The following is a 26,625-nucleotide window of genomic DNA, read 5'->3' as shown; positions in this document are numbered from 1 at the left end:
GCATTGTTTTTGCTTCTCTCTGAGGTTTTAAACAAGAATTTTCATAGTCCTTGAAAAATCCGACACATTTATTGTGTGTTTTGATCCAACAAAGGTGTAACATGAAATAAAGATAAATACCTCGAACGTTGGAAATTTATCTCTTACACGTTTTATACGCAAGCTTGCCACACCTAGCGGTCTATAATTGCCACCATTTGATGTCTTTTGATTATATTCAAAACGCTTTAAGATAATTGGTTCGGCGATTAAGTTTGATTCAGCAAATTGAATTAGGTTATATTGTGCTTTTGTTATTGAACTTCTCTGCCATAGAAAGTTCACAAAATGCTAAACCGTTGGAAGTTTAATTAACAATTATTCTGCGAGCGCGCGTTGGATATGAGATGGTAGATAGCCAACGAGGCGCGTAGCGCCGAGTCGAGTTGGCTATAACGATCTCATATCCAACAAGCCCGAGTGGAAAATGTTTTATTAAAAACGCCCAAAGAATTGCAATATTTGAGCTTCCGGCTGCGCGTATCGATTACCATTTTTGTGGTCAATGGTATATGCGCTCATGTACCATTGTCTTTCGACCAATAAAAACTCAGGAGTTGTAATATACCATTGCCAGTTACTATAATAAAGAAGAATATACGATTGAGTAAGCTCGATAACAAATTCCTGTATTATTTTCCTTTCAGTTTTCAACGCGACATCAACGAGAATGAGGTCACTTTTGGTGGTGTTCGTAATTTCTCTCGCTGTGAGTGGAATTCACTGCGGCAAAAGTAAGAATGATTTGATGATTTAATGAGTAATTATTATTTGTTTTATAATTAACACTAGGTCATGGAATTTTAGGTAATTCTATTTGTTTTCGTTAATTGAAAGCTGTGAACTTCAAATTGGCAGAGCAAAAGTCATTTATTGGCAAAATCAGGGCCACATAACAAACAAGGATGCTTTTCGAGCATTGTAAATGACACTTTCATACAAACTTGAGAAAGGTCTGGCCGACGTTTTTTCAAGTTTACCTGAAAGCAATCCGTTTTAATCTTGTCGAATTTTACCCATCCATGCCCCTTTTTCGACTTTCTGTGTTTTTTTTTTAGTTATTCGTCAGTTTTAAGCCGTTATTTTGATACCGTAAAATTCCGGTTATAAGCCCTGGGCTTATACAACTTCGTAAGGGGTTTTGGGTGGGCTTATAAGCGAAGGGCCTTATATCCGGGAGGGCTTATAAGCGGAATAAAAAAAAAACGTTCCGAAACGAGCCACAGGAGTGTAGATCGAAATACGTTTTTAAGTTAAAAACGCATGAAAAACAACATTTAGCCCTGTTCAGTACTGTCAACCGGCATAGGGGGGCTTATATCCGGGGACCTTTTCGGTAGATGCTATAACCGGGGGGGGTTTATAACCGAAATTTTATGGTATTTCAGTTAATTCTATGACCGGCTGGTCAGTGCCGAAATTGCCTAAAATTGCGTGACATAGCCCCTTAATTAAAGTGCAACCATTCTTTATTTCTTTCTTCTAGAGAAACGCCCAGCGAAAACTGAAACGAGCGTCACAGTTTGTGAAGGCGAATCGGACAAGATCAGTTGTCAGAAAAACCAGAAGATTCAGATTACCGCTGCGGACTATGGAAGGTCTGCAAAAGACGTGTGCCCGGCGTTCTTACAAGACCATAACACAAACTGCCACTCACCAGGTGCCTTGGAAATCACCAAGAATGAATGCGAAGGTCACCCGGAATGTGCTCTCTATGCAAATAACGCTGAGTACGGTGACCCATGTTTGGGTACCAAAAAGTATTTGACGGTATGTCCACAATTATTCGTTGTAAATACCAACTTTTCGCACAAATTATTATGCAACTACTTTTTCCTTCTGTCCCTGGATTGTCTGTCATTTCCAGGTTATCATTTATATTAAATAACTAATAAATTCTCTTTGACTGATACCCCCAAATATGCTTAGCTAATTTTCGATCAGACCGATTAATTGTAGCTGTTAAAAATATTTTTTAAAACGAAATACGTCAATATTAAATTGAGTAAGGTTTATTTCTGCCAAGAAATAACAGCCAAAATATTACAGTTATAAAAATTTTACATTTACAATATTTTTTTACTTACATTGTACAGGTATCTTACAAGTGCGTAGCAGCAAAACAAAATGTCTTGCGAAAGGTTCGTGTTTGTGAAGGAGATCAACAATCAATCCAATGCCCCGGCAGACGTAAAATTGATATCGAGTATGCAAATTACGGTCGTTTAAAGGGAGGCCATATTTGTGGTTTCTTCGCATGGACAAAAGATTGTAAGGCCGCGAACTCGTTGTCAATTGTGAAGGAAGACTGCCAGGGCAAACGTAGCTGCGTGTTGGAGGCCAACAATGGCAAGTTTGGTGATCCTTGTTTCCTTACTCAGAAATATCTTGAGGTTAGTAATGTTGGTCTTTGGGGTCTGTCCTTGTTTAAACCGTAAACGACGAGCTGTTAAAAGTAATGTCAATGCCACAATGAATATAAAAATTCTACAAAGCTCTTCTTTTGAAATAGTCTAGACAACAGCATTTTGGTATTGTTTTAGTGCTTCGTTTCAGAAATACCGTATTTTCTCAATTAAACGCCCCCGGCGTTTATTTCAAACTTGGCTCCGTTGATCCGGCGTTTATTTGAATGGCGCAGTTTATGGAAGGAAAATTTTTATTAAACAAGGGTTTTAAATCATTATTTGTGACATGAACGTAATTTGCCATCATACCTAAAGCATATTACACCTCAAATAAATGCCTGGAAGGCTTACTTACAAATCTTGCTCGGAGACCCGGCGTTTATTCGGGGCCCGGCGTTTAATCGAGAAAATACGGTATAGCAATTTTTTTTTTGTGATGTCCCAGATGAACCTGTCACAAAAACTGATATTTTATGGCATTATTTTGATTTCAGCAATTTTAATTATTGTTATCATCTAGATAAGTGAAAGGGATACATATTAATTAACCTTTTCAGTGCTAAATTTCTCAAAAAACACGTTTTTTTACCGTTTTTAACATGAATTTTGGTTCTTCGATCCCGAGTTTCCTTTAATTTTGCTAAGAAAGCACTTTTCCACAATGCAGCAGAAGATTCCATGAAAAAGTATACAAAATTGTACTTTGGCGCATGCGCATAGGCCAAAATTTGGATTTCTCTTTTTTTGGCGAAATCGTTCCTTTTTTTCTTGCTTCTTTTTTCTTTTGTTTTTCTCGGCTTAAGTATTCACACTCCTTTCTACTCTTCAATTCCTTCCTTTAAGCCAAAAAAGGTTTGATGAAATAATTGGAAAATCCTGAAAAGAGGACCTCGATCAAATTCATGTGTTTAGGCCTGTTTAAGCACCGATTTTGCACCAAGAAGTGATTGTATTTTTCTCAATTAGCTCTGTCAGGAAGCCATACGCAAAATGAATATTTCTGTGAAAGGGTCAATCCTATATTTATCAGTGCTTTTTACCAAAATCTGTTGACGTTTAAAATGATAACGCCATAAGTGATTCATTGACAGCTCCTTTAAATTTCGCCAAAGTTGACTAAAGCAGTAAAAGTGTTAAAGGTAGAAAGTTTTCACTTAAAAGCAATTTTTTGGCCACTATATAGATGCTCCAAATAGGGCTGCATACAAATATATAAGGTTCAACTGCGAATGTAATGTTATCAAAATTGCACCACACAGCACTGATACTAAATTTTGGCCCCCCCCAACTACTCTCAAGCTTACCCCGCGAGAGAAAAATGTTTAAAACAAAATTGACGCGCGTTTTGAATATTTCTACGAGGTATGACTTTAATTTTCTCAAGAATGCTTTAGAGTTTAATCATAGGGTCACTAAAACAAATAAATTTCAGTGAGATGTTTCAAATAGTATTTAAAATGTTGCCGTGCTATGATTATGTTTTTAGTTATTCATATTTGCACTCATTTCTCCAACTTTCAACGGAATCCGTCTTGAACCCTGTAATAAAGGAAATGGCTTTTTATCTTCTTACTTTTCTTGCAGGTTCATTACCGTTGCCGAAAGTGAGCGACAAAGTCAACTGCGGATGAGAGATGAGATGACAGCAAGTGTAATGCAGCACGAGAAATAATGGGAAATAAAAATGAGAATTCATTTTAGTAAACGTGGTTTTTCATTAATCCTTTTGCAAAACGTCAACAGTTTTGTCTAATTGCTTTATCCTTTTCTCTCAACCGCTCTGCGGTGTTTGTTTTTATAATTGTCTCCATAGAATTGAAATTTCGTCGTTGTTCGAATGAAAAGTGAGGAAGTGCACAATGCCGGACATTAACATACAACTGTTCTTAAAATACTGAATGTGATTGTTTTGAAGCCATTTTTTTTTTCGTGCCGCAAGCCGGCCTCCATTTCTGCTAGTTTAACAGAACGCGTTTGTGTAGGTTTAGATATTCTAGTATAAAGCCTTTTGCAAAACAAGGGAACATAAACATCCGCACCGGAAAACGTAAAAAGTCATGATTTTCCTGATGACATACCCAGTTGGAGGAAATTTATGCGGCAGTCAAGATTTTTCTGGATGGTCTGAGCGCTAAAAACTCAATTAATTTGAAAAACGTAAATTATTCGAGTAGTTTTTGCTCAGAAAGATGTGCTAAGAAAACGGAAATCTCTTATAGAGCGTTTTCACCAAGATAACAAGATTGTTTTGCTTGCATCAAAAACATCAACAAACTCAGAGATTGTGGAGTAGGTAAAAAGAAATATATTTCTCAAATTTTATCGTGGCAGTGCCCATTGCAGCCAAGTTATTTGGAAAACAAAATTCGAAAAATTACAGAGTGTTGTAAGAGTCCGCCATATTGGTGTTCACTTTGGTACATCACTGATGGAGACCAAAACCCTCTGCAAGAAGAAAGAAAGATTTTGCTATCAAAGTCATGCGTTGCACTTCGGAATGCTTTGGTTGTCATTTTTTAAACTTATATAAGCAAATCTGAAAAGAGTTTCAAAAGTGCAGAAATATTGTTTTCTGTAACATTTGAGATCACGTTGAGTTATGCTGTCTCAAAACGCTTTATCTCCAAAACAAAGCACTCTTCTGGCACAAAAACGTCCCCAGCAATTAGTGACACTGATGAATACAATCTACTAAAAGAACAGCTTGGTAGGTTTAATAGCTTTTGAATGGGGGGGAAAAAAAAAAAAAAAACAAAAACAAAATATTAGAACTGTGATGATTTCACGTGAAAACGCTCTATTGTTTAGGACTAGGTAGCCTCACATACAGAAAACGTCTTTGTGACGGTAAAAGCCTGGAAAAGAGGCTAGTCAGTGCAGTAAAAACAGAGCAGTTGTCATCATTTATAAGCTGCATGATCTGATGATCTGATCTGATCTCATGATCTGCATGATCTTCATGATCTGCATGAACTCTGTAAGGAAAAATACCAAAAAAAGTCTCTTTCGACACCCACGCGATGTTAAAATCGGCTCTAATTGTAATTTAGGAGGTGGAGGTTATTATGACACATGATAATTAGGTTATTATGACACACAACAACGGACTGCGTTGTGTTTAATTAAACTACATCGAAATTGGTCATCTTTCTCTGCGCGAAAAATTCGTTTCCGGCACGCGAAAAACTTTGTTAATGTAGAAGAAGCTCTACACAGTGGTTCTGATTGGTTATTTCCCGGGTTTGAACATGCTTGAATTTTCCAGCAAACCAAAAGATTATTTTTGAAAGAGAAGAAGCCCAGGAACCTAACAGGATCTTGACAACCAAATCAAACCAACTTCACTGGAAAAACAAAAATTGTAATAGGAACCTGACAGGATCTTTTCAACCCAATTGAACTTATAATCACAGTCTAAGTACTTGGGATCAAACGCGCAGAACCTAAATGGAAGTGACCGCTCCTTTTTATTAATGGATAATAGCACAGAAAAGTTAAATACAAGCGAGAGTAAATTTATACGGTACGAGTAACCATGCCTACTGACACATTTTATAGTTCTTTCATTGGTCTTATCGCCAGTGTTCACTGTTCACCCGTAAAACTTATATCAACTGCTGTTACTCGTCTATCAAATAGTATACTAATAGTGTATAAGCAGTATAGGTATATATGTTGTATAGTATATATGTTGTATAAAATTTAGTATATATGTTCTATATTAATTGGTTTTCCGGTAAAATATGTTTTCAACTTCGGTTAATCTGCTTCAACCTGAAGATGGCACTCTGTTAATCACTTAAAACAATTTGAATTCATTAAGAATAAACCCTTATAAATAAATTGATTTTTTTTAAAAAAAAAAAAAACAGTGTTATCTTCAGGCTGAAACAAATTAACGTAGGTCAGAAACAGTTTTAACCTGAAAACTAATTTGACCTACGTCATATATACATTTCAACCAATAGCCATAACAACTACACTAGTGGCGTATCAACAAACTTCAAAAAACTGCAGTGCAGTAAACCAGAAACACTGGAATACACCGGAACAGCCCGAAACTCCCTTAATAAAATAATCAAACGAAGCATACGACAGACCAGTTAGCTTCCAAGCACGCTACTTAAAAACAACAGATAGCATATTTCAAAAAATTCTATACTAACATGCTTTTATGAATCTTAACTGGTGGGAGGTTGACCTGTGATTATTTTCAAAGCATAACAGAGGAGCTGGACCTTAGTAGCGATCGACGATAATAGACCCAACTATAAGCAGGGTGGAGACCCCGAGATTACGAGTTAAGCTCTCAAACCACTCAGCTATACTTCTTTCATTATATTTATATAACGAAAAGACACTACTTTTTTATGGTAATAATATAATATGGAGTGGAGTTCAATTCGGTCAGTAATCATACGAGTGATTAACAAAAAACGCGCGCATTCAGTTGTCCAATTTTTTTAGTCATAAGTATGATTACGGGCCAAATTAGACACAAAATTCGTGACCAATATACATGAAGTGAGTCGAGTCGTGTCCTTTACTATAAGTGCGGTAACAAGATTTAGTGCAATTTGAAAATCCCATGAAGGTGTTGGTATGAATTGTAAATCCACTCATAGTAGCTTGGCCTTGCTAAAACGTACTCTTACAAGCCCTGAAGATTGTTAAAACGTTGTTTGGGTACAGGCTGGGGAGGAAAGAAATGACCTAAAACTTGAAAACGTCGGGCCGACGTTTTCAAATTTGACAGTCAGGTTTTTCTTGGAAGAAACTTATTTAAAACCATTGATTGCGGTCTATTTACATCTTGGAGAATGATTTAATGCATTTCATTTGTTGTTTGAGGGTTATTTTATTAACAGTGAGTGTTTCCTTGTGATTCTAGAATATTTTACACGAAAACTTATAAGATTTCTGGTGAGACTGTCCCTTTAACGGACGTCAGGCAGCGCAATTCTCAGACCAGAAGTCCATGTGCTTCACAGGTCCCATCAAGTCTTGTCCCTACTTATAAAAGATATACCCGTGTTGTTCTCACGATTCTAGTCAGTCCTTCCTAAAGACTAGGCAATGAAAGTCAAGGTGGTATTAAACTAAGGGAAAAAATGTCGACGAGTGGTCACGATTCGTCACTTCAAAAAGTTGACCTTAACTAAAACGAGAAGCCAATCGCTATAACGACAATTCCTCGTCTTATACCACAAATCTAAGTTATATTCTAATGTTTTCAGTCATTTTTTTTTTTGCAATTTTTGTGATTCCCCCTTATTTAAAGTTAACATACGATTTTTTAACCTTTCCGGATAGGGAAAGGTTAAATGGGTAAATTCCTGCAATAATACCCATTAAGCACGTGTACATATTATCGATTCGCGCCTTATGTATTTTATGGCAAAGGCACAATGTGAAATGGTATAATAGTTGAATCTCAATAACTCCAACCGTCAAAAACTCGAACCCCAGCAAACTCGAACAATTCTCGATTCTTACTAATTTTACCTTCGATAACTCAAATTAAAAGCCCGATATCTCGACCCTTCTCGATTTATCTTGAGGGTTCAAGTTATCGGGATTCAACTGTAACTGAAATTATTCCTCTCGTGCGTGATCTCAGGATTATTACTTTGATGTCCACGGACGGAATTTTCGGAAACTTTTTAGTACAAAAATGATGACTTCCAGACTGAAATTGTGCGAAAATGAATGGGCCACTATGCTAGTTTACGAAAAACTTTTAGCACTCTGGCGAGCTAATGCACATGTTAAGCAGCTGGGGGGAAAGGCAGGGCATAGGCAGGGGATTTGACAGCAATTGTTTGCCCGTGGTGGGGACTTTTGACCGTTTTAATCATGGACTTTCTTACAACATTTTATTGAAGTTTAGTGACTCTTTTGAACATCCACGAATGCCCTGGGTTTGGGCATTTGAACAGAAAGTCTCAGCTAAGTTCAAATGCCGTTCTATGCCCGGCCTCCCCCCCCCAGCCCCCAGCGGCTTAACATTGACAGGTGCATAAGCCCTAAAGAAAATCCCGCCATGTTCTTAATGAGCGCGCTAATTACGAATGAAAACATGCGCTGTAAAAATGAATAGTGTAATACTAAAGAATCGCCTTAGTTGCTGTAGATCATGGTTCCACCACTTGCACCTGACCATGCACAACATCTTTGAAAAGAGGCCAAGCAAGAACTGAGCCATGGGGTATGCTGCAGTTTTCGTACTGGGCTGCAATGTCGCTTTCAGAGAGAACGCTGCCCCACATGTTCACTTCGGTCATTTCGCCAACAAAAGCATCATTGGTATTGAACCCTCCCCCAATGCTGTCTTGGTCTTGTCCGAGCACTACAGTGCCTCCAGATCTAAGTATGTAACCCTTTTGGAAATCAACACCTTGGGCTTCCAGTTTACCATCCTTATAGGATTTGTATACACCATTGGTGTTTTCCCATGTGAAGCAAAAATGACGCCAGGTACTATTTGCGACCATGTCGATACTCCTGAAAATAAATTACAAAAAATGTTTTATTTATTTATTTATTTATGGCTTAGTAAATAAAAATTACACTAGAAGTTTAAAATTAATCCTCTACTCGAATATCTATACGGCAGCATTTTATGCCAGCAAAGAAACTTTGACGCTTCAAGCAGAGGAGGTGGACACATTCAACCATTGTGGGATGCGCGCCTGTTGAGCTTTTTAATTGATGTTGATTTCTGGACATTCTATCAAACTTTCACTGTTTGTCTAAAAAAAGGAAATAATAAGAATATGTCCCGATTCCCTCGACGGAGATATATCTACAGACATAGTGTGCTATCTCATAAGAGCTTTTATTTATTATCCAACTCCGCTTTGCGGAGTACAAATGACGCGCGTAAGGAATATAAATATCTCACGATATTCTCCACAAGACCTGTTTAACAGTTTCCGTGTAGTTCCCTCGTTACCTCCTCTGTAATACCATCGAATAAGATGTATTTAAAATTGGCAATGGATTATTTGCTTTCTTTTAGTATAGACTGTATCAGAAGTACATAATCTAGAAGTCCACATCTAGCATTGGGGCGCGTGCTATCGGATTTGCGTGTGTGCTATTTTTAGAACATCCTTGTGGGGGAGACGCGCGAGACGCGCGAGAAAATGCCGTGTGACCTTGCCATAAAACATTTCACTCAGAAAACAAATTAAAACTAAAAACAAATTCAAAAAATACTCCGAAATAGGGGAAGCATCGATCTAATTTTATGAGATCTGTGATGAAAAACATCCGATGATAATCAGAGATGGAGAAAGTTGCTTTCCGTTTCAATACAGTGATAAATTCCTTAAATTTAAGGAACAAAAACCAAAGAAAACGAAACCATTGATAGAATAAAATATTTAGTTTTTGGTTAAAGAAAGTATGTTTCGCTTTGCTGAACGTCTTTAAATCAACAAAATAATATTGTCTTGCTCCTGAGCTACAAAAATAACCACGACTTGAAGCTCGTTTGGAATACTCGTTTTCTGAATTTCGATATTAAAACTGCTAACTAAAAATTGTTTGAGAATATTTTCGAAAAGGGAGCGATACAACAATTGAAAACACATTATTTTCATTGGCCATTATTTTTAACTCTAGCCTTTTGACAGTCGTATAACTCTTAAATTTTGATTTTAATTTATAACCGTCTGACAGTGTTGAAATTTAAAGTTTGTAGGCAAGTGAAAAGGCAACCGGTCGCCGCTTTCCATTAGCGAGCTCCCAAAACAAACATGCGGAATATTTGTATTTTAACGAAGGAGTTATGAAAATAAGTACCTTAAACTTTCATATGGAAAGTATAAAGTCTCGTCGTATTTAAGCTTAATTACTGAACAACAAATAGAAAATTTATTATTTATTTATTTGCGGCGCCAACTGACTGTATACTTTGAGGTATATTGGAAAAGCATGAATGAAAACATGATCGTTCAGTGAATTTAACTCGCATTTTCATTTATATATAAACATGTACATTACCTTAAATTAAAGTTCACAGATTTACTAATCGAAAAGAACCTCCATTTTCCGAATCCGAAAGGCGGGAGGCATGTATTTTTAAAATGCGGTACTCTGGCTTCCCTTACAATTGTTTGAGTTCAGGTCTAGAAATATTGTGCTTTCACCGCTCTGCACGCATAAGGACTCCAAATTAAAGACACCTTTAGAACCACAGAAATAGTCACCAAAATTTTTCCTTCTCTTGTGTAGCCGTCCTGTCCTTTTAGGCTTTGAAAAAGGGCTTGATCGTGAAGCAGAAAGTTGTTGTCACATGCATGGATCAAGCTGGTGTTCGCACTTTCAGTGCATGTATCTTACAGTTGTCGCGCTCGATTTTAACCACTTCAGGGACAGCCGGACTTTTCTTTTCTTTTTCTCTTGAGTTCCATTCATCTGAAGTGTCTTTACATTTTGAATTTGAGCCGGTCGAAGCAGTCAGTTTCTTTTACGCTCGCTGCCTACTCTACTCTGACTCCAAAACACAACACATTCTACTGGATGCTCCAATGTTTTTAGCGATTTCAATGCTGTAATCATCGACAGAAGAGGAGACCAGTGATTCGTATCCAGTAGGTTTAAATCCTCACTAAATGCACATTTTGATTAACAAAAACTTGAACAGTAAGAAATTTCGTGGTGCCGTTCGTTTGTTTTCAGCAGTTAGGTTCTTCTTGCTCAGTCAACTTCAAAAATTTGTTCAACCAATCAAAGGCGCGCTGTAAAAAATACTTTTACGCGATTGGTTACTAGTTCGCGCCAAAAGCCGTCTACGTAATTTTCTCGTGCGTCTCGCGCGCGAGGCCTGTTCTAAACATAGCACACACGCAAATCCGATAGCACAAGACCCATTACCAGAGATGTGGACTTCTAGATCATGTACTTCTGACTGTATATAGTATTTTAATTTAGTCTTACACACAGGTACAGTCCACTCTCGTTATAGCAGACATGCTCGGGGCGTCGTTTAGTGTCCCTTATAGAGGGAGTCCGTAATCCAATGAAACCTCTTTCCCCGTAGTCCAGTCCCTGAACTCTCTTCCGCACGCCCTTTTTAGGGGCTGAACCCAGGCGCGCGATAAGAGAGACCAGGATAACTTGCATGCGCATGCGCCAGTTTTTTCCCTAAAATTGGGGGGAAAACCATATTTGGCAGCACTTTTGAAAACGCGCGCGCACAGATGACGAGTTCAACAACGCGTACTGAAGCTGGATCACCGGAATAACTTTAAAAGACCTAGCGTTCCAGTCAGTGTCTATTAAAAACACAAATCACAAAACACAAATCGCTACCGGTCAACTATTCCTAGTTTTGTAGCTGTTTATTGAATTGGTTTTGGATTCAATTGAGCACAGTTTTTTTTCTTGCGTTTATTCGCGCGCTTGGTCGCGTAGTTGAATTCGTCATTTGAGCGAGCATTTTTAACCAAGCGCGCGCGCTCCAAGCAAGTGATGCCACACTCCTCGCTTCTGATTGCTTCGTTCTGAGCCTGCGCATGCAAGTTATCCTGCACTCTCTCTTTTCGCGCGCATGGGTTTAACCGCTTAAAAAGGGCGCGTGGAAGAGAGAGTTCAGGGACTGGACTACTTTCCCCGGGGATCTGGATTTTGTCCGTAATAGCTAGTGTCCGCAAGAGAGGGTGACCGCAAGGCGAGAGTTGACTCACTGTATAGGGGACATGCACTATATTTATGGGATAATGCAAATAGCAGCAATTACATTTTTGTGTTGCCAATAAAGACAGTTGTCGATTGAGGCGGAAATGAAATATACAAATCGTTAGCGGTTTTTTTGGAGTAGCTGACAACAGAATGTTCTTGCCCGTCTGGTACTATCTTTAGAAAAAAGCACACGGATAACTCGCTGAGGTCAGACCCTATGGCTGGCTGTTTCATGACGTAGTTGTCTGTGGACCGATTCTCTGGAAATACCAGTCGATATCCTGGAAAAGAGAACGACATGTGTTTAAGGGGCACTGACCAACCGAATTAACAATAACGGCTTAAAACTGTAGAAAAAATCAAAAGAAACACTAAAAGGCCAAAAAGGGGCATGGATGGGCAAAATTCGAGAAGATTAAAACGGATAGCGTTCGGGTATACTTGAAAAACCTTGGCCCGACTTTCTTAAGTTTATCACAATTTGTAGGAAGGTGTCATTGAAAGTGTTCGAAAATCATGCTTGTTTGTTATGTGGCCGTGATTTTGCCAATTAATGACTATTGCTCTGCCAATTTGAAGTTTAGAGCTCTTAATTAACGACAATATATAAAATTTTCTTAAAATACCGTGACCTAGACCCTTTAATACAAACGAACAAAAGCTATTTTCCCAAGTCGCAGCCGAGTGGCAGTAAGATACGATTTCAAGTTAGCCTCCTGTGCGTGGCAGATGCTCTTTGGGTTGGTCACGTGTTCGACGTCTGCGTCGAATGCTAAATCCCAGTATTCTTTTTCTTTTTACTCCTTTTTTTTTTCTTGCGGTGTTTTTTAAAAGAAATAAAAAACATTTTCTCCATGTTTCTGTAGAGTCATAGAAACACTCTGGGGGAACCGTCGACAAAGCTGTGAGAACATGTAGTCCATGCGGCGCAGAGCAGCACAATCGTGACCAATAAGAGAACTGTTAAACAATTAAACAGCAAGCTCGAGGCTTCTACTGGTTGTTTATGGTGAGTCAACGATCAAAAGTCAATAGAAACCGAGAGCGAGCCGTCTTATTCTTTAAGTGTAACCCAGAGACCAATCTATTCAACTATAAGTTCGGTGCAAGTGGTTTATTTGTCAGTAGTTTTGGTTTGTGATTTCAGCAATTTTACTTGCGCGCGCTCTCAGTGCAGTCTATCGAAAATTACACGGTCCTTGTGTAGCCAATCAAAATGGTAGTTTGCCTAATGGTCGGTCTCTGGGTTAGTGCAAATGGTGTACGATAGCTCATCATCAGGTTGCAGCATAACTTGCATTAAAACAATTCTTGACTTAATTGTTTGTTAGTGTTACTACCTACCCCGATTAGCTGTTGCTATTTTGCGGGTAGTAACAAATTAATATATATGTACTCAAAATATGTGTGAATAAAAGTAAAAAGTGAAGAAATCTACTCATATTGATTAGCTTACCTGTTTTACAGGACTGTTTCCCGTATAACCCTGATGAGCAGCTGCAGCTGTCGGCATCAATATCGTCATTTCCTCCTGTCCCAATAAAGGATCGGGACGATAAGTTATTAGTTATTTCGCCTGACTTTAAAGGTGAATGGAATGACTAAGGACTCCAATTTTATCAGTTGTCAAGAATATTTTATTTTTGGCGTAGCAAGATTTCATTTAAAAATTTGTAACTCAACCCCTCCTCTAATCACCACAGTTTTACAACAAAAACTTTAGTTGCTTCTTATCATCGCAACTGAACTTCTTGCGTGTAACTTTATTTCAACAAATTGCTAAAGGGGAAGATCATTCCAAAATGGCAATTTTTTTCTTCACGCCAACGAAAAGGTAATACGAAGATATGTTACTCACCAAAATTTCAGCTTTCAAAGAGTATTCAAACCCTATGAAATCCTCGTCTGAAGTAGTCCAACAATTGAGAACCGGCCGCCGCCATCTTGGAGTAACTTAGCAGCCTGGCGATGTATGCGTGACGTCAGAGAGTTCAACTTTTACTCCCTGTTGAGCTCAGTTTGTGCAAAGTGGTGCTGCATAAAATTAAAAGGCATTTCGAAAAACAAGCCAATACAAAATTAACAAGCAGTGTCAAGTATTTAAAAAGTGTTTAAACTCCCTGTCAAACTTCAGGTTGAGCTCTTTGACGTCACACATTCATCACCAGGCTGTTAAGTTTCTCCAAGATGGCGGCAGCCGGTGCTCGATTTTAGAACTACTTCATACAAGGATTTCATAGGGTTTGAATATTCTTTGGAAGCTGAAACTTTGGTGTTGTCTAACATATCTTGGAATCACCTTTTCGTTGGCGTGGAGAAAAAAGTGCCATTTTTGACAGGTAGTGGAAAAAGACAAACGTGATTACACTTGAGTGTTAAAAGCACGTGGTTTTTTTAAGGTATCTGTGTTATTTCTGTCAAAAAATCCCAAATGCCACACGGCTTTGAACTACTGCACAAGGAAGTAACTTTTAAAAGTGGTTTTAATAGGATTTCAGAAAAGCATCTCTTACCTATTTCACAGTTCCCTCCTGTGTATCCTTTTGCACAAAGGCAGGCAAAGCTATTCGTCTGATAAACTGGTACGCAAGTTCCTTTGTTACGGCATGGTCCACTCGAGCATGGAGACTAAGAGAAGAAAATTACCAAATTCAAATTTATGGTACCAAGCAAAAAAAAAAAACATTCAAACATTTTGTTCTTTGTTATCAGCAGTTATTAAATTCAAACTATCGGTTTATATATTGAAATTGTTGCTTTTCTATTGGTTCCCTTCTTATATGTTATCAACTCACAGCGAAGTTGTTTTCAACACAAAACAGTGAACGTCGCTGTTAAAAGGAGAGCAACTGCCATGATTATCTATCGGTACGTACTTCATGTATGGGGTACCGTATTGAACTGTAAAGTGCCTCATACATGAGGTAGAGACCAGGAGGCTGGTTGTTTGGTTGTTGTTCGACGTTCAACGTTTTGCGATTGAAAATCTTTGCTGTACGCCAGTAAGGAAGGGAAAAGAAGGAACAGTAATGACATTACGTCCGTACAAATGGTTGAAATGAGTTATGTAAGTCAAGCTTCCAATTTCAAACATTTATTTTCTTTCGATTGAACTGTAACGCATTTATATTGATTTTTTTCTTTATTTCTGATGGTTTTAGGTATATCTGCGAGGCAAGTTGATGAAACGCCCAGTCCTGCGGCAAACATAAAGATTGTCGAAATTTGGTAAGTTAACACAGCTATAAATATTTCAATTAAAGGACTATGTCACATATTTTTCCAATTTTTAAAAAGGCAAAATTTTATATTTGTGTAATAGGAAACCTAAAAATAATGGTATATTTTTAATAAAACTTGCTTTATTAGAGCATTAAAACTATAACAAGCGTCTTAAGCTGCGGATAACTAGGATGGAAATGGATTGCAAATGAAAAATTAAGGCTAAATTTTTTCAAATGTTTTCCGCGTGTCTTCAAAAAAACCGATATTTTTAACTGTGTTTTGATTTTTATTCTGAAATTAAGCTTATATCTTCCTTTAGATGTTCAAAGATAATGTTTTTCATGGGTAAAGTTGCCTATCACTAATTTCAGAACAGTTAAGATCAAAAATATGCGAAATTACCGTCACGTAGCTCCTGTAAGACGAGACCGTAAGGTTTTTTTCTTTAGTAACATTTTCTATTGTATTTACTTTTCGGCTGTGTTGGCTTTATTAAAATAGTTCGCATCACTATTTCAAAAATAAAGTTTGAATGCGAGCCGTTTTCGCGTGTTTCATTGAGGTATGTGAAATGGGTGTCGTCAATGTCTTGCTGCTGGCTTGATTCGAGCTCAATGGTTATGAAAGACGGTGAGATAAAAATAAAAAGACATCATTTAACTGGCTGTGGTGTTTGTGTGATACAGGAGTTATTAATTTTTGTTTAATTTATCTTGAAAGTTGTGGTAAATTTAAGCCTTGACATAAGTCGTTAAATACGAGCGCTCGTTCGGGTGAACCGAATATGTTTTAAAACTCCCAAAAAAATTTATAATCCGATCAAGCGATTGTGGTTTTAGTATAAGTACATGAATGTCTTGCAACTCACAAGAAATGAGCGAAATCCATTTTTCAAGACAGAAACGTTAACAGCTTCTAAATGTAGTTTTAAAATAAAAATTTGAAGTTAAAAATTAGTTGATGATATGTCTCCAAGATGTCTTTTTGAGCCGAAAATATATTTCAGTATTTTCCTAACATAACAAAATTCGAATGAAAGGCTGAATGAAAACTAAAAATAGGATTAGAGCCGATGGTATAACCTTCTTGGGTTTGAAAGCTATTAGTATTTGTTGGAAACGAAAGTTTTTCTGTAATAAAGTGAATTAATATTTGTTATAGGCTGCGTAATACAGTCGCCTTTCGTCGCTACCGGTCGTCATGGCTACGAGAATGTACAATGAAAGCCCGCTTTCTGAACAACCTTAATACGAATGCCCCCTTATGCAGACGGCAGCTGTCTGAGTAACTGTTGTTTTGAAGATAATGCTATTTTTGTCTGCAATTTTCAGAAATTTCTGTACGATTCTGAGAACTTTTCGAGCAAGCCCTTCAGTCCACAGTTCTGCAAAGAAACTGATAGCGCACGTTAAAAATAATAGGCATAAATTTTAATGTCCTGGTCGATTTTTTTCCGCCTCAATATTTCCCAACCTTAACGGCATCCAGCTAAATATATGGTAATATAACGGCTTGTTGTCATACTCACCGGAATGCTGAAGTGATCATAAAATTGGCTTGTGACGAACTTGTCCGAGTTGATGTATTTGTCAGATGGTAGCAGTTCACACAGCCTTATTGATGTTTTGTTTCGGGCCAGGTTAAAGGAGAAACAGGACTCTGTGTTGACACACGCAAACGCACAATCTGTCTTATCTTGAACAAGTTCTGTAGCAACACTTGTGATGTTTAAGTAGGATTTAAAATAAGTTTTAAAGTTGGCATACATCAGACCATTGTAAGCTAATTGTCCTAAGTTGAAAATAAAGAAATCAATATTAAAGGGACTGTGTCACGGCTGAGTTAAATTAATTTTATTACGTTTTGCCAAATACTCGCTATGAAACTTAATGTTTGTAAAGAAATTACTTTTATGGATCTAAATGACAAAACCATAGCTTCATAACAACCAAATGTGTCTCCCGGACGTTATCATTTAAAGCACAAACGAGATCAACTTTGATAACTGTTCAGCCCAATGGTATTTCAAAAACCCACATTGCAGTCCGTTTTAATCCCCTTCACTTTTGGCCATCCGTTCCTTCTTTTGTATTTGCTGTGTTATTGAAATGTTCCTTTACTGTTTTAAGCGGTTATTTTTATATTTCACCAAAATTTGATAGCCATTTTCATGCCTACATTTCGCTAAAATCCGTGACACAGCGGTTCCTTTAAGAAGTTCTTCAATTTCTTTAAATAAGCTAAGGTTGATACAAAACTTCTTAGAAATATGAATAATATAGTACCTTTTGAAGTTTCTGCAGAGCTCACTGACATGATCAAAGCAAGAAGACTGGCAAAATGGAAGAGAGCAAGATCCATGTTGTCTCAGTTCTTATACGATCAACACACAGGAAGTTCTAAAATAAAATTAGACAACCCATTAACACCAACGCATATATGTATAACTTATTTTTTTCTCCCCCCCGGGTCTCACAAATCTCATTGCCCTTTTTTCAAAAATATAATTAAAAAAAACGATAAAAAAATCATTGTGTTCCATTTCTTGTTCTTTAGTCAAAGACACCAATAACATCCTTCTTGCAAATAAAACTTATATAAAGTATTTATGCAGTTTCTGAGCTCCAGCAGTTGCAATTTCATCTATGGTAATTTCACATCAAAACTTTATCGTTGCCGACCTAAACAAGGCCCATTGAAATTTCTCTTTTGCGTTCAATAATTAAAAGGCGTATTGAACTACATGTCTCAGTTGCAAACGTTTGAGGAAAACAAGTCGCGACGCGATATTTAATTCATAACCGTCATTAATAACAGCTCGTCTATTCACTTACATATTTAATAACCATAACAGTTCTGTGAGATTGTATTTGATAACACAGCCAAACAAAGAAAAAAAACCCTCATAATTACAAAAAAGCCAAGGTTCCGAAGGCGTCAGTACAATGTAATGTTTTTAAGGAGTATGGTCACTTTTTTCAACCAAAAGACTGTGAACAAAAGTTTTAATAGCTTCCTAAACATCTCTCCTGTCTGCTGAATTAATGACTTTTTTACATGACCATAACAGCTTCGGATAAGGCCAGTTTTGTACCTTCACCGGTCTAAAAATATGACATATATTTGAATCAAATCGTTTATTTTTCGTGAGAGGGTTTTCACTGTAACCTCAACTGTACCTCAGAACTACCCAATCTGTATTTAGCTGTAAATGTTTAACCAAATAAAATGAATATTTTACAAGTTTTATCTTTCTTCAAAAGGTAAAAAGTTCAACAATTGCATTCGCTAAAAATTTGACTGAGCTATCAGTTTTCTAAAACACCACCTACCAAATTCCGGAGTGTGCGAAACGTGGCATACCTGTAGTTGAAAGCTATTTTCTCAAACGTGGGACCTAGTCAATACTCAAGTCTATTTTATCTAAAGGTAATAATACCAGTCTAGAAACTTACGGAATTGAGGGCACTCGAGCTGCAAGAATTTCCCAAATATTCGACAGAAGAAAAATTGCGGTCCGACAGTACACCAGTTACTGATTGTGGACTGCAATAAATAATTTTTGTCGTTTGAGCCGTTGTTTTGGGAAAAAAAATCAACATTTTTTTCAGTATTTTTAAAAGTAACAACAACAAATATTAATGAGCAAATAAGCTGCATATTCCGATCGTTTCCTTAAAAACATTTTCCAAGGGAAAGAATTATTTCTAACCTAAGCAAAATTTATTTCAGCCTATTTGTAAAACTTTTTCTCTATGTTGAAAGAAACTGTTTTCATTGAAAACAAAGAGGCCCTCAGGGCACTTTTATGAAACCTGTACTCCCTGCTGTACACATTAGAACAAGCTAGGCGAAAATAATCAAGCAGATGTCAATTTTAAAAACAGCCCACTCTTTTATATCAAATAAATGCATAAACTGACAATTTAAATAGCCGATCCAGCTAAAAATTCGCTTCGATCACAAAAAAAATTTAAACAATTTCATCGAATTGAATTGAATGTGGCAGAGAGACAGAAACTCTAAAGAAAAATACCTCAAGTCTAGCAAGTGCTAACCATGTCGACGTTGCGTGTGCCAAAGTTCGTTAGCAGACGAATGTTTTTTGTGGTTTCTTTGCCTGGACAAAAGATTGTAAGGCCTCGAACTCCTTTTCAATTGTGAAGGGAGGACTGCCAGCGCAAACGTAGCTGCGTGCTGGAGGCCAACAATGGCAAGTTTGGTGATCCCTGTTTCCTTACTCAGAAATATTTTGAGGTTAGTAATGTTGAACGTTTGCTTTGCAAAAAGGTTCATAGATCTTCATAAACGACAAGCCGTTCAAAGTAGTGTCAATGCCACAATAAATATAAAAATTCTAAGAAGTTATTTTTTGGACAACAGAAACGGATTTGTTATCGATTCAGGGCTTCGTTTCAGAAATTTGTGCTGTCCCAGATGAACCTCTTACAAAAACTGATGTTTTTATGTCAATGTGCTCTACCAGTGCCCGGGTGCCCTCTACTAACTATGGTGCCACAGGCGACTTTTGTCTTTGGGCGACTTATACAACTTTGCTTCCATGAAGAGCTTGGCACCCAAGATTTCTTACATTAGAGCCTTTGGGCACCCTGCAATAATTCTTAGTTCACAGCTTTGCAATTTTTCAATTTCAGCAATGACAAAGATCTAGGAACAATATGTAGAGAAATTTTTAAGTAAAAGGGAATGAAATTAAATGATGGAAAGTATTTACTTATTGTGCAATTTTATAGCCCGGAACCATATTGGTGCTCCAAAGAGGGCTGCATACAAATAGGGTCCAATTTCGAATGTAGTGTTGCGCCACACAACACTGACACTAGAAGCTGGAAATTAGAGGATTAACTCTAATGTTATTTATTGTGCAATTTTATAGCCCGGCACCATATCGGTGCTCCAAAGAGGGCTGCATACAAATAGGGTCCAATTGCGAATGCAGTGTTACGCCACACAGCACTGACACTAGAAGAAGGTAAAAAGCGTTCTCTGGTAAAATATTTTAAAAATTATTAGCTTTCGACAGCCAGACTGCTGTCTTCGACAGATAAAAATGTAGTGATAAAATGGACCTAAAAATTTGAATATGACTAGCGAATTGCATAAATTAAAAAGTTAAAAGTATGTGTAAAAGAATGTTAAAAGAATGCTAAAAGTGTATAAATTACTGTTTGTTTAAAAGAATGTTATATTGTCCTGGCAGAGGGCACGAATTGTTGTCGGCCTCGACCGTTTTTGCTGTGTGCCACGATTCTAGTGTCTTTCTAATGCGATTGTTGCCCTTGTCAATTATCTCCGCATTGTCAAAGTCGATGGCGTGTTCAAAAGTCCAGGCATGTTTCGCTACACGGTATCGGATCTTCAATATTTTTACTGACACTAGAAGCTGGAAATTAGAGGATTAATTCTAATGTTATTTTGAGTGCTGGAAAATAACCCAGGATTTCTTTTTGAGCGTTAGCCCTAAAAAGGAAATCGGACACCTCACGAGGTAAAGAAAAAATTATTTGATCTCGGTGGGATTCAAACCCACGACCTCCGGATTAGATCTTATATAGATCTTGTTATAAAGCAAAGGAAATTGCATTTTGTCTTCTGACTTTCTTGCAGGTTCATTACCGTTGCCGAAAGTGAGCGACAAAGTCAACTGGGGATGAGAGATGAGATGAGAGCAAATGCAATGTAGCACGAAAAATAATGGGAAATAAAAATGAGAATTCAGTTTAGTAAACGTGGTGTTTGGTTAAGCCCATTGCAAAACGTCAACAGTATTGTCTTATTGCTTGACATTTATGGTGTTTGTTTTTACAATTATCTCCGTAAAATGGAAATTTTGTCGTTGTCTCGAATGGACCGATTAGAATCGAAGTGCACAATGATATTAACAAAGAAAACTTAATAAAACTCCATTTTTTTAGTTTTACTGAACGTGGTTGCATAGGTTTAGAAATCCTTGCATATACTTTGGTAAATGAAGAATAAAAATCCGCAGTTGAAAATGTAAAAAGTCACTTTTTGCTGATGATATACCGAGCTCTAAAAAGCGTATATTTATTTGGCAGTCTTTTGGATGTTCTGATGGCTGAAAACAAAAAATGAAAAAAAATGGAACTATTACTGTGTCCAGAAGTAAATATGCGTGAAGAAAACAGCAACAATTTTGTTTAAAAAAAGGAATTTAATGACGTGCTATTTAGATCACTATTGCTTATGACTGAGTTGCCTCGCATTTAGAAAACGACTTTTTGCCAGTAGAAGTGTGAAATAGAGTCGTGAAAATTTCATATTTGGGTCTGAACTAGGGTGAGGGTTTCAGGAAGTTTCACACACACACCCATCCAATTTTTGGAAAAGTTAGGACAGTTGATCTGGCAGACTTTTCTCGTTTCACGTTTCACAGTAAGGACAGAATGTAGTCCAGTGATTTGATTTGCCGATAAGGCTCTTAATCGTATTTATAACAAAATTCTCGATTTTGATTGGTTCTGCGCGCGCCTATATATTTGTCGCGTAATGGGAGCACGATCACTTGGTTGTCCAATTTCAGGTATCCAATTTGAAGTAGTTCAAATTGGATACCTGTAATAGACCATTTGCATTATGACGTAAAAGCGCAAAGAATTCTGGTAGTTGTAGTTAGGTTCGCGGGAAAACACCATTTCTGGCTTTTGATTGGCTAAGGGCAGCCAAGCGGGAAGGTGGACATCTATGACATTTATTTGAAGCTGAGCTGCTAAAGTTTACGCTCTTGTCGGCGTTGTCGCTTCGAAATTTGGTTATACATTTATATTTCATCAGTTACTTGTCAAAAATATTGAAAACAGAATGATAGCTTTGGAATGAAACTTGACTGACAAATGTTGTTCGTATTTAAGTAAGTTTAATATGTACGTTGTGTGCGGAGTTGACTTGGTAGAATTTCATTCATCGCGGCCGACAACTTCTCTTCGTAAATAATTTTATCCTTAAATCACAGCTTCAAAAAATCGCGCACTGGAAACAGATTGCTTGAAAGGACGAGTCTAGAATATGATTAAATTTGTGTGGAATCAAGTGAAAGCAAGGCAAGCCATTGACTTTGTTCATCATCTATTTTCAAACGTTGAACAAACGATCGCTTCCATCGATCGCAGGTGAATTAATTCTTGACTGAAAAGCTTAGAAAATTTGCCATATATCCTAATTACTCGGCGGGACGGTTAGTTTAATTTATTTTTACAGTGAGACCGAGAAACGAGTCAAATAATTCTCCTCGTTTAATCGAGCTTCATCAATGAATCATGAAGGGTCAATGATAAAGGATTTCCAAGCTGATCAATCAAAACTTCACTGTGCAGGTGAATACAGGTTATTTGTTTATTTATCTTAAAATTGTATTTCTTTTCTCGTCAAATTTAAACTGAACTGTAATTGCAATTTTCTTTAACAAAGAAGCTTTCTTGTTTTTGTACTGAAAATGTCACCTCGTCGATTTAATTTGGTGTTGTGGTTTCAATACGAGCGTGGGCCGTACGTGTGAGCAAATATAATTTATTTACATAATTTTGTTGATGAGCGATTACTTGTGAGACTTGAAAGTTGAGCCTCAAAGATTTTTACGAGTGCAGACATCATGTACTGTACTCCCCAATGTTTAGAAAGGGTAAAATATTGCGTCTTCGTATGCTATTTGAAAATACCTGGCAAGCAAAAGCTTAAAAGGAATATAATTTAATAACAGCGCGACTGAGACTCGACTGGAGGAAACACTCGTTGAAACTTCACTACAAAACGCAACCAAGCAAATATACAATTTCATTCATACCTTTTTTCATTTTAACAGACTTGGTTTTATACTGAGAGGTTGCTTTTTGCCTTTTAAATGACGCCTTTTTCGGTGAGAGTAATTTACTTTACCTCCATCACCATTTTCTTAAGCAGGCAATAATTCAAAATTTCCCGCGAACCTAACTACAACTACCAGGAGTCTTTGCGCTTTTACGTCATAATGCGAATGGTCTATTGGACACCATTCGCGCGTCAATCATCCGCATATAAATGGGTTCTTTCTTGCTGTTTTCCCACTGTTTGTACAACCAGTTGATTTTACCATTGGCTTTTTCACACTAAAAAGATTCTCAAAGACTTTCTAACCTCGAATTTTGTTATTGATACGATTAATTAGTAACTGGACTTCGTGTCGTACAATTCAGAGAGTAATCGTGCTCGTAATTTCAAATCGTCCTCGCGCTGCGCGCTCGGCCGATTTTGAAATTACTCGCCCGATTACTCCCTGAATTGCATAGGCGTACGAGGCGGGGGGGGGGGCGAGGGGGGCTGCAGCCCCCCCAGTGCCGAAATTTTTCGGGCAAAATACTGAGAATTCGGGCAACAAGCCTAGAGAAAAAATAGAAAATAAGCCAACAAATCTCAAAATTACGTTCAAAACGAATAAATAACACCAACAGAAAAAGTGTTGGAAATATACCGAACGTTGTGGTTCAAAAGTCCAAATTCCTCACTCATCTGCTTGCGTTTCCTCTCGCAAATTGCTATAATTATTTTCGATTTTTCTCGCAAATTCTGCATGACCTCTCAGTTTGATTTAGTTGCAATCAGCTTTTCCATAGCTTGAGCGTTTACGCGCGGTGGATTCAGTGTAACCTTGAAACAAAGCTGCGATACGGTTACAAATGTGATGAAGCTAATGCTTTTGACTCAAACGGTAAGTTCTCAGGGCTGGCTTAAAACTTTCAACGAAATGTTTAACCCATTCATCCCTGAATGTTTCACACGCTTTTGTTTAACTTTCAAGTGGGGGAAAACGACGTAAATTGGCTCCCCCAAAATACTTTAATTTAATTCTCGCTGAACTAGAGTGAATAAATAAAATATTTCCGAAGAAAAAGGATTCAGCGCATTGACACCTTCGGGAAACGCCGCGAAATTAATTAAAGAACTATCGTTTCCTTTAAACAAGAAGGCAATGTTTGTACACGTTTTGTTGTCAATTTTATTTGCCTCTTTATTCGGCTTTCAACCCATGCCTTTTTTTTCGGGCAATAAGGTCTCCGCCCCCCCAGGTCCGAAGGCGCCCGTACGCCTATGCTGAATTGTACTCCACTCAGTCCAATTACTATTACTAATAGTTTAGACTTTCCCATCTTTGGCATTCAATCACACCTACACAATATAATGTTGACGAATAACGTTTAGATAGATTCGTGTATGACATGCAGTAAACAAATTGAGAACGCTTTGACGTCAAAATGTTTCGTAATGGCTCACCAAGAGAGACCAAACGTACTCCGGCTATTTTTGACGTTTTAAGCTTAATAAATTTTGTCTTATCGACATAGAAAACATATTTTTAATTTCAAAAAATATATGTATTTGCAAGCAGGGGGTCAGAGTCACATTAATTTTTCATAAATTTAAGGAAGCTCAAAATCCCATCAACAGAATTTGTTAATAATTTGTAGAAATGTTTCCTATAAAGTTTAGAAAAATGCATCATCATCAAATTATTACCTTTAAAAGGTCGAAACTTGCCATAGGGTGTCTTAAGCCTGTTTAATGCTGTCATGCCAACGAATTTTGACGTCATTTGGGACTGACTCTGTTTACTGTTAAGTGCTTTTCTGGTTTACAGTACAGTAAAACGTCTTTAGGTTGCGAGCTGCTGGCTGGGACGGAAAGGTCTAAACAATTGTGAGCCAACTCCAATTTTTTTAACCCTTTCACTCCTAAACGCGCTATTTAGAGGTGCAGTCATTGAACCACTTGTGACGTCATCAATTAGCACGTCAGTGAAATTTCGCGATAAGAATCTGTTAGAGCTTGGGTCGACCTTTCTACAGGACTTTTCATTTTGAATATGGGTTGCATTCTCACAGAGCTAACTAGAGTAAAACACGACCCGTTTTTAGTGCAAAATCGTTGCTTTAAAAGGACAGTACACCGGTAATTGGTCAGGGTCCCCTTTCAGGGTTTTCCAATGAAAACGTCAAAACTTTTCTGGCCAGAAGAGTAGAAAGTAATGAGAATAGAAAGCTGAAATAAAAGGAAGCAAAAGGAGCAAAAAAAAAATTGGAACGGTTTAGCAACAAAAAAAATTGGCTTATGCGCATGCACCAAAGTGACATATTGTACATTTTTATACAGAATCTTTAATAAAATGTTGCTGAAGTGTAAAAAAGTGCTTATTTAGCAAAGTTGAGTTAAATTCAAGATCATAGCACCAAAAATTCAGTTAAGCGGTTAAAAAACGCGTTTTTGCAGGAAAATTTGGGAATCAAAAGGTTAAAAGGGTGGAACACAGAAGTATAATGGGAGCTAAGGCCCTTAGTTGTGGAAGTAAATGTACTTCTTGACTGCGAAACAGTCATGCGTTTTTCCTTGAAACCGTAACAACGAGGCCATTAAAAATGCTGGAAAGAGTATCATTTCATCAAGCGGGAGACGCAAGAACGTGGCGAATATTAGCGTCTCGAGAAAATAATGTCGATGAAAAATAACGACTTCTTCGCAGTGTACTGTATCACAAGTCAGGACAAGTCAGATTCTGGGTCACCAAACGACTTTATTTCTCAAGAGCATGATACTGTTCAAATTCTATTATCTAGCAAATACTTAACTCAAAGCTCAACATTTAAGAACTACGCGTCGCGTTTTCTCGTACACGACTGTGATTGGTCAATTTGCACTCAAGTGCATCTCTGACAAAGCCGAGTCCTTTGACAGCCAATGACCGTACGGTATTTTGTTTACAAACTTGAACTAACTTTCTTCGAATTAACTCCAACTGGAAAACCAAAAGAATATTTTGAAAGAGAAGCCTAGGAACCTAACAGGATCTTGTTAACCAAACTCAAACCAACTTCACTGAAAAACAAAAAGTTTTGTAGGACCTGACAGGAACTTTTCAACCAAACTAAACTTTTAATCACAGTCGTAGTACTTGGGATCAAACGCGCAGAACCTAAATGTAAGTGACCGCTGTTTTTTGTTAATGGATAATAGCACACAAAAGTTAAATACACGCGAGAGTAAATTTATACGGTACTAGTAACCATGCACGCTGTTACATTTTACAATTCTTTCACTGGTTTTATCGCCAGTGTTCACAGTTCACCCGTAAAACTTAAGGTCGGCACACACTAGGGGACTAGTCGCAGGGACTTGTCGCAGGGACTTGCTTCGGGGACCAGTCCCCTAGTGTGTATACTCGTATTTTAAATCGAAATTCTAGTCGCAGGGACCACAT

General features: G+C 37.4%; 2 protein-coding genes across 3 annotated transcripts; one reads left to right on the top strand and one right to left on the bottom strand.

Annotated features, from left to right (window-relative positions):
* Positions 1-682: 682 nt before the first annotated feature.
* On the top strand, positions 683-21,091 carry LOC144650703 (L-rhamnose-binding lectin CSL3-like). Of its 2 annotated transcripts, none has more exons than XM_078510438.1 (4): positions 683-773; positions 1,526-1,809; positions 2,136-2,432; positions 20,991-21,091. In XM_078510438.1, the coding sequence occupies exons 1-4, from the start codon at positions 710-712 to the stop codon at positions 21,012-21,014; spliced, it is 669 nt and encodes a 222-aa protein (XP_078366564.1). In that variant the 5' UTR covers positions 683-709; the 3' UTR covers positions 21,015-21,091. The 2 variants fall into 2 exon arrangements, with proteins under 2 accessions (XP_078366564.1, XP_078366565.1); XM_078510439.1 differs by lacking the exon at positions 20,991-21,091 and adding an exon at positions 4,032-4,147.
* LOC144647993 (C-reactive protein-like) lies at positions 8,491-17,782 on the bottom strand. The gene is made up of 6 exons (XM_078507651.1): positions 17,648-17,782; positions 16,891-17,153; positions 14,655-14,765; positions 13,594-13,657; positions 12,196-12,418; positions 8,491-8,951 (listed from the first exon to the last, which is right to left on the bottom strand). The coding sequence occupies exons 1-6, from the start codon at positions 17,721-17,723 to the stop codon at positions 8,582-8,584; spliced, it is 1,107 nt and encodes a 368-aa protein (XP_078363777.1). The 5' UTR covers positions 17,724-17,782; the 3' UTR covers positions 8,491-8,581.
* Positions 21,092-26,625: the final 5,534 nt, after the last annotated feature.

Source organism: Oculina patagonica, chromosome 4 (assembly GCF_052425735.1).
Source record: "Oculina patagonica isolate OP01 chromosome 4, crgOcupat, whole genome shotgun sequence".
Classification (NCBI taxonomy): Eukaryota; Metazoa; Cnidaria; class Anthozoa; order Scleractinia; family Oculinidae; genus Oculina; species Oculina patagonica.
The sequence above is the reverse complement of the archived record's forward strand: the minus strand, read 5'-3'. Positions and strand labels throughout refer to the sequence as shown.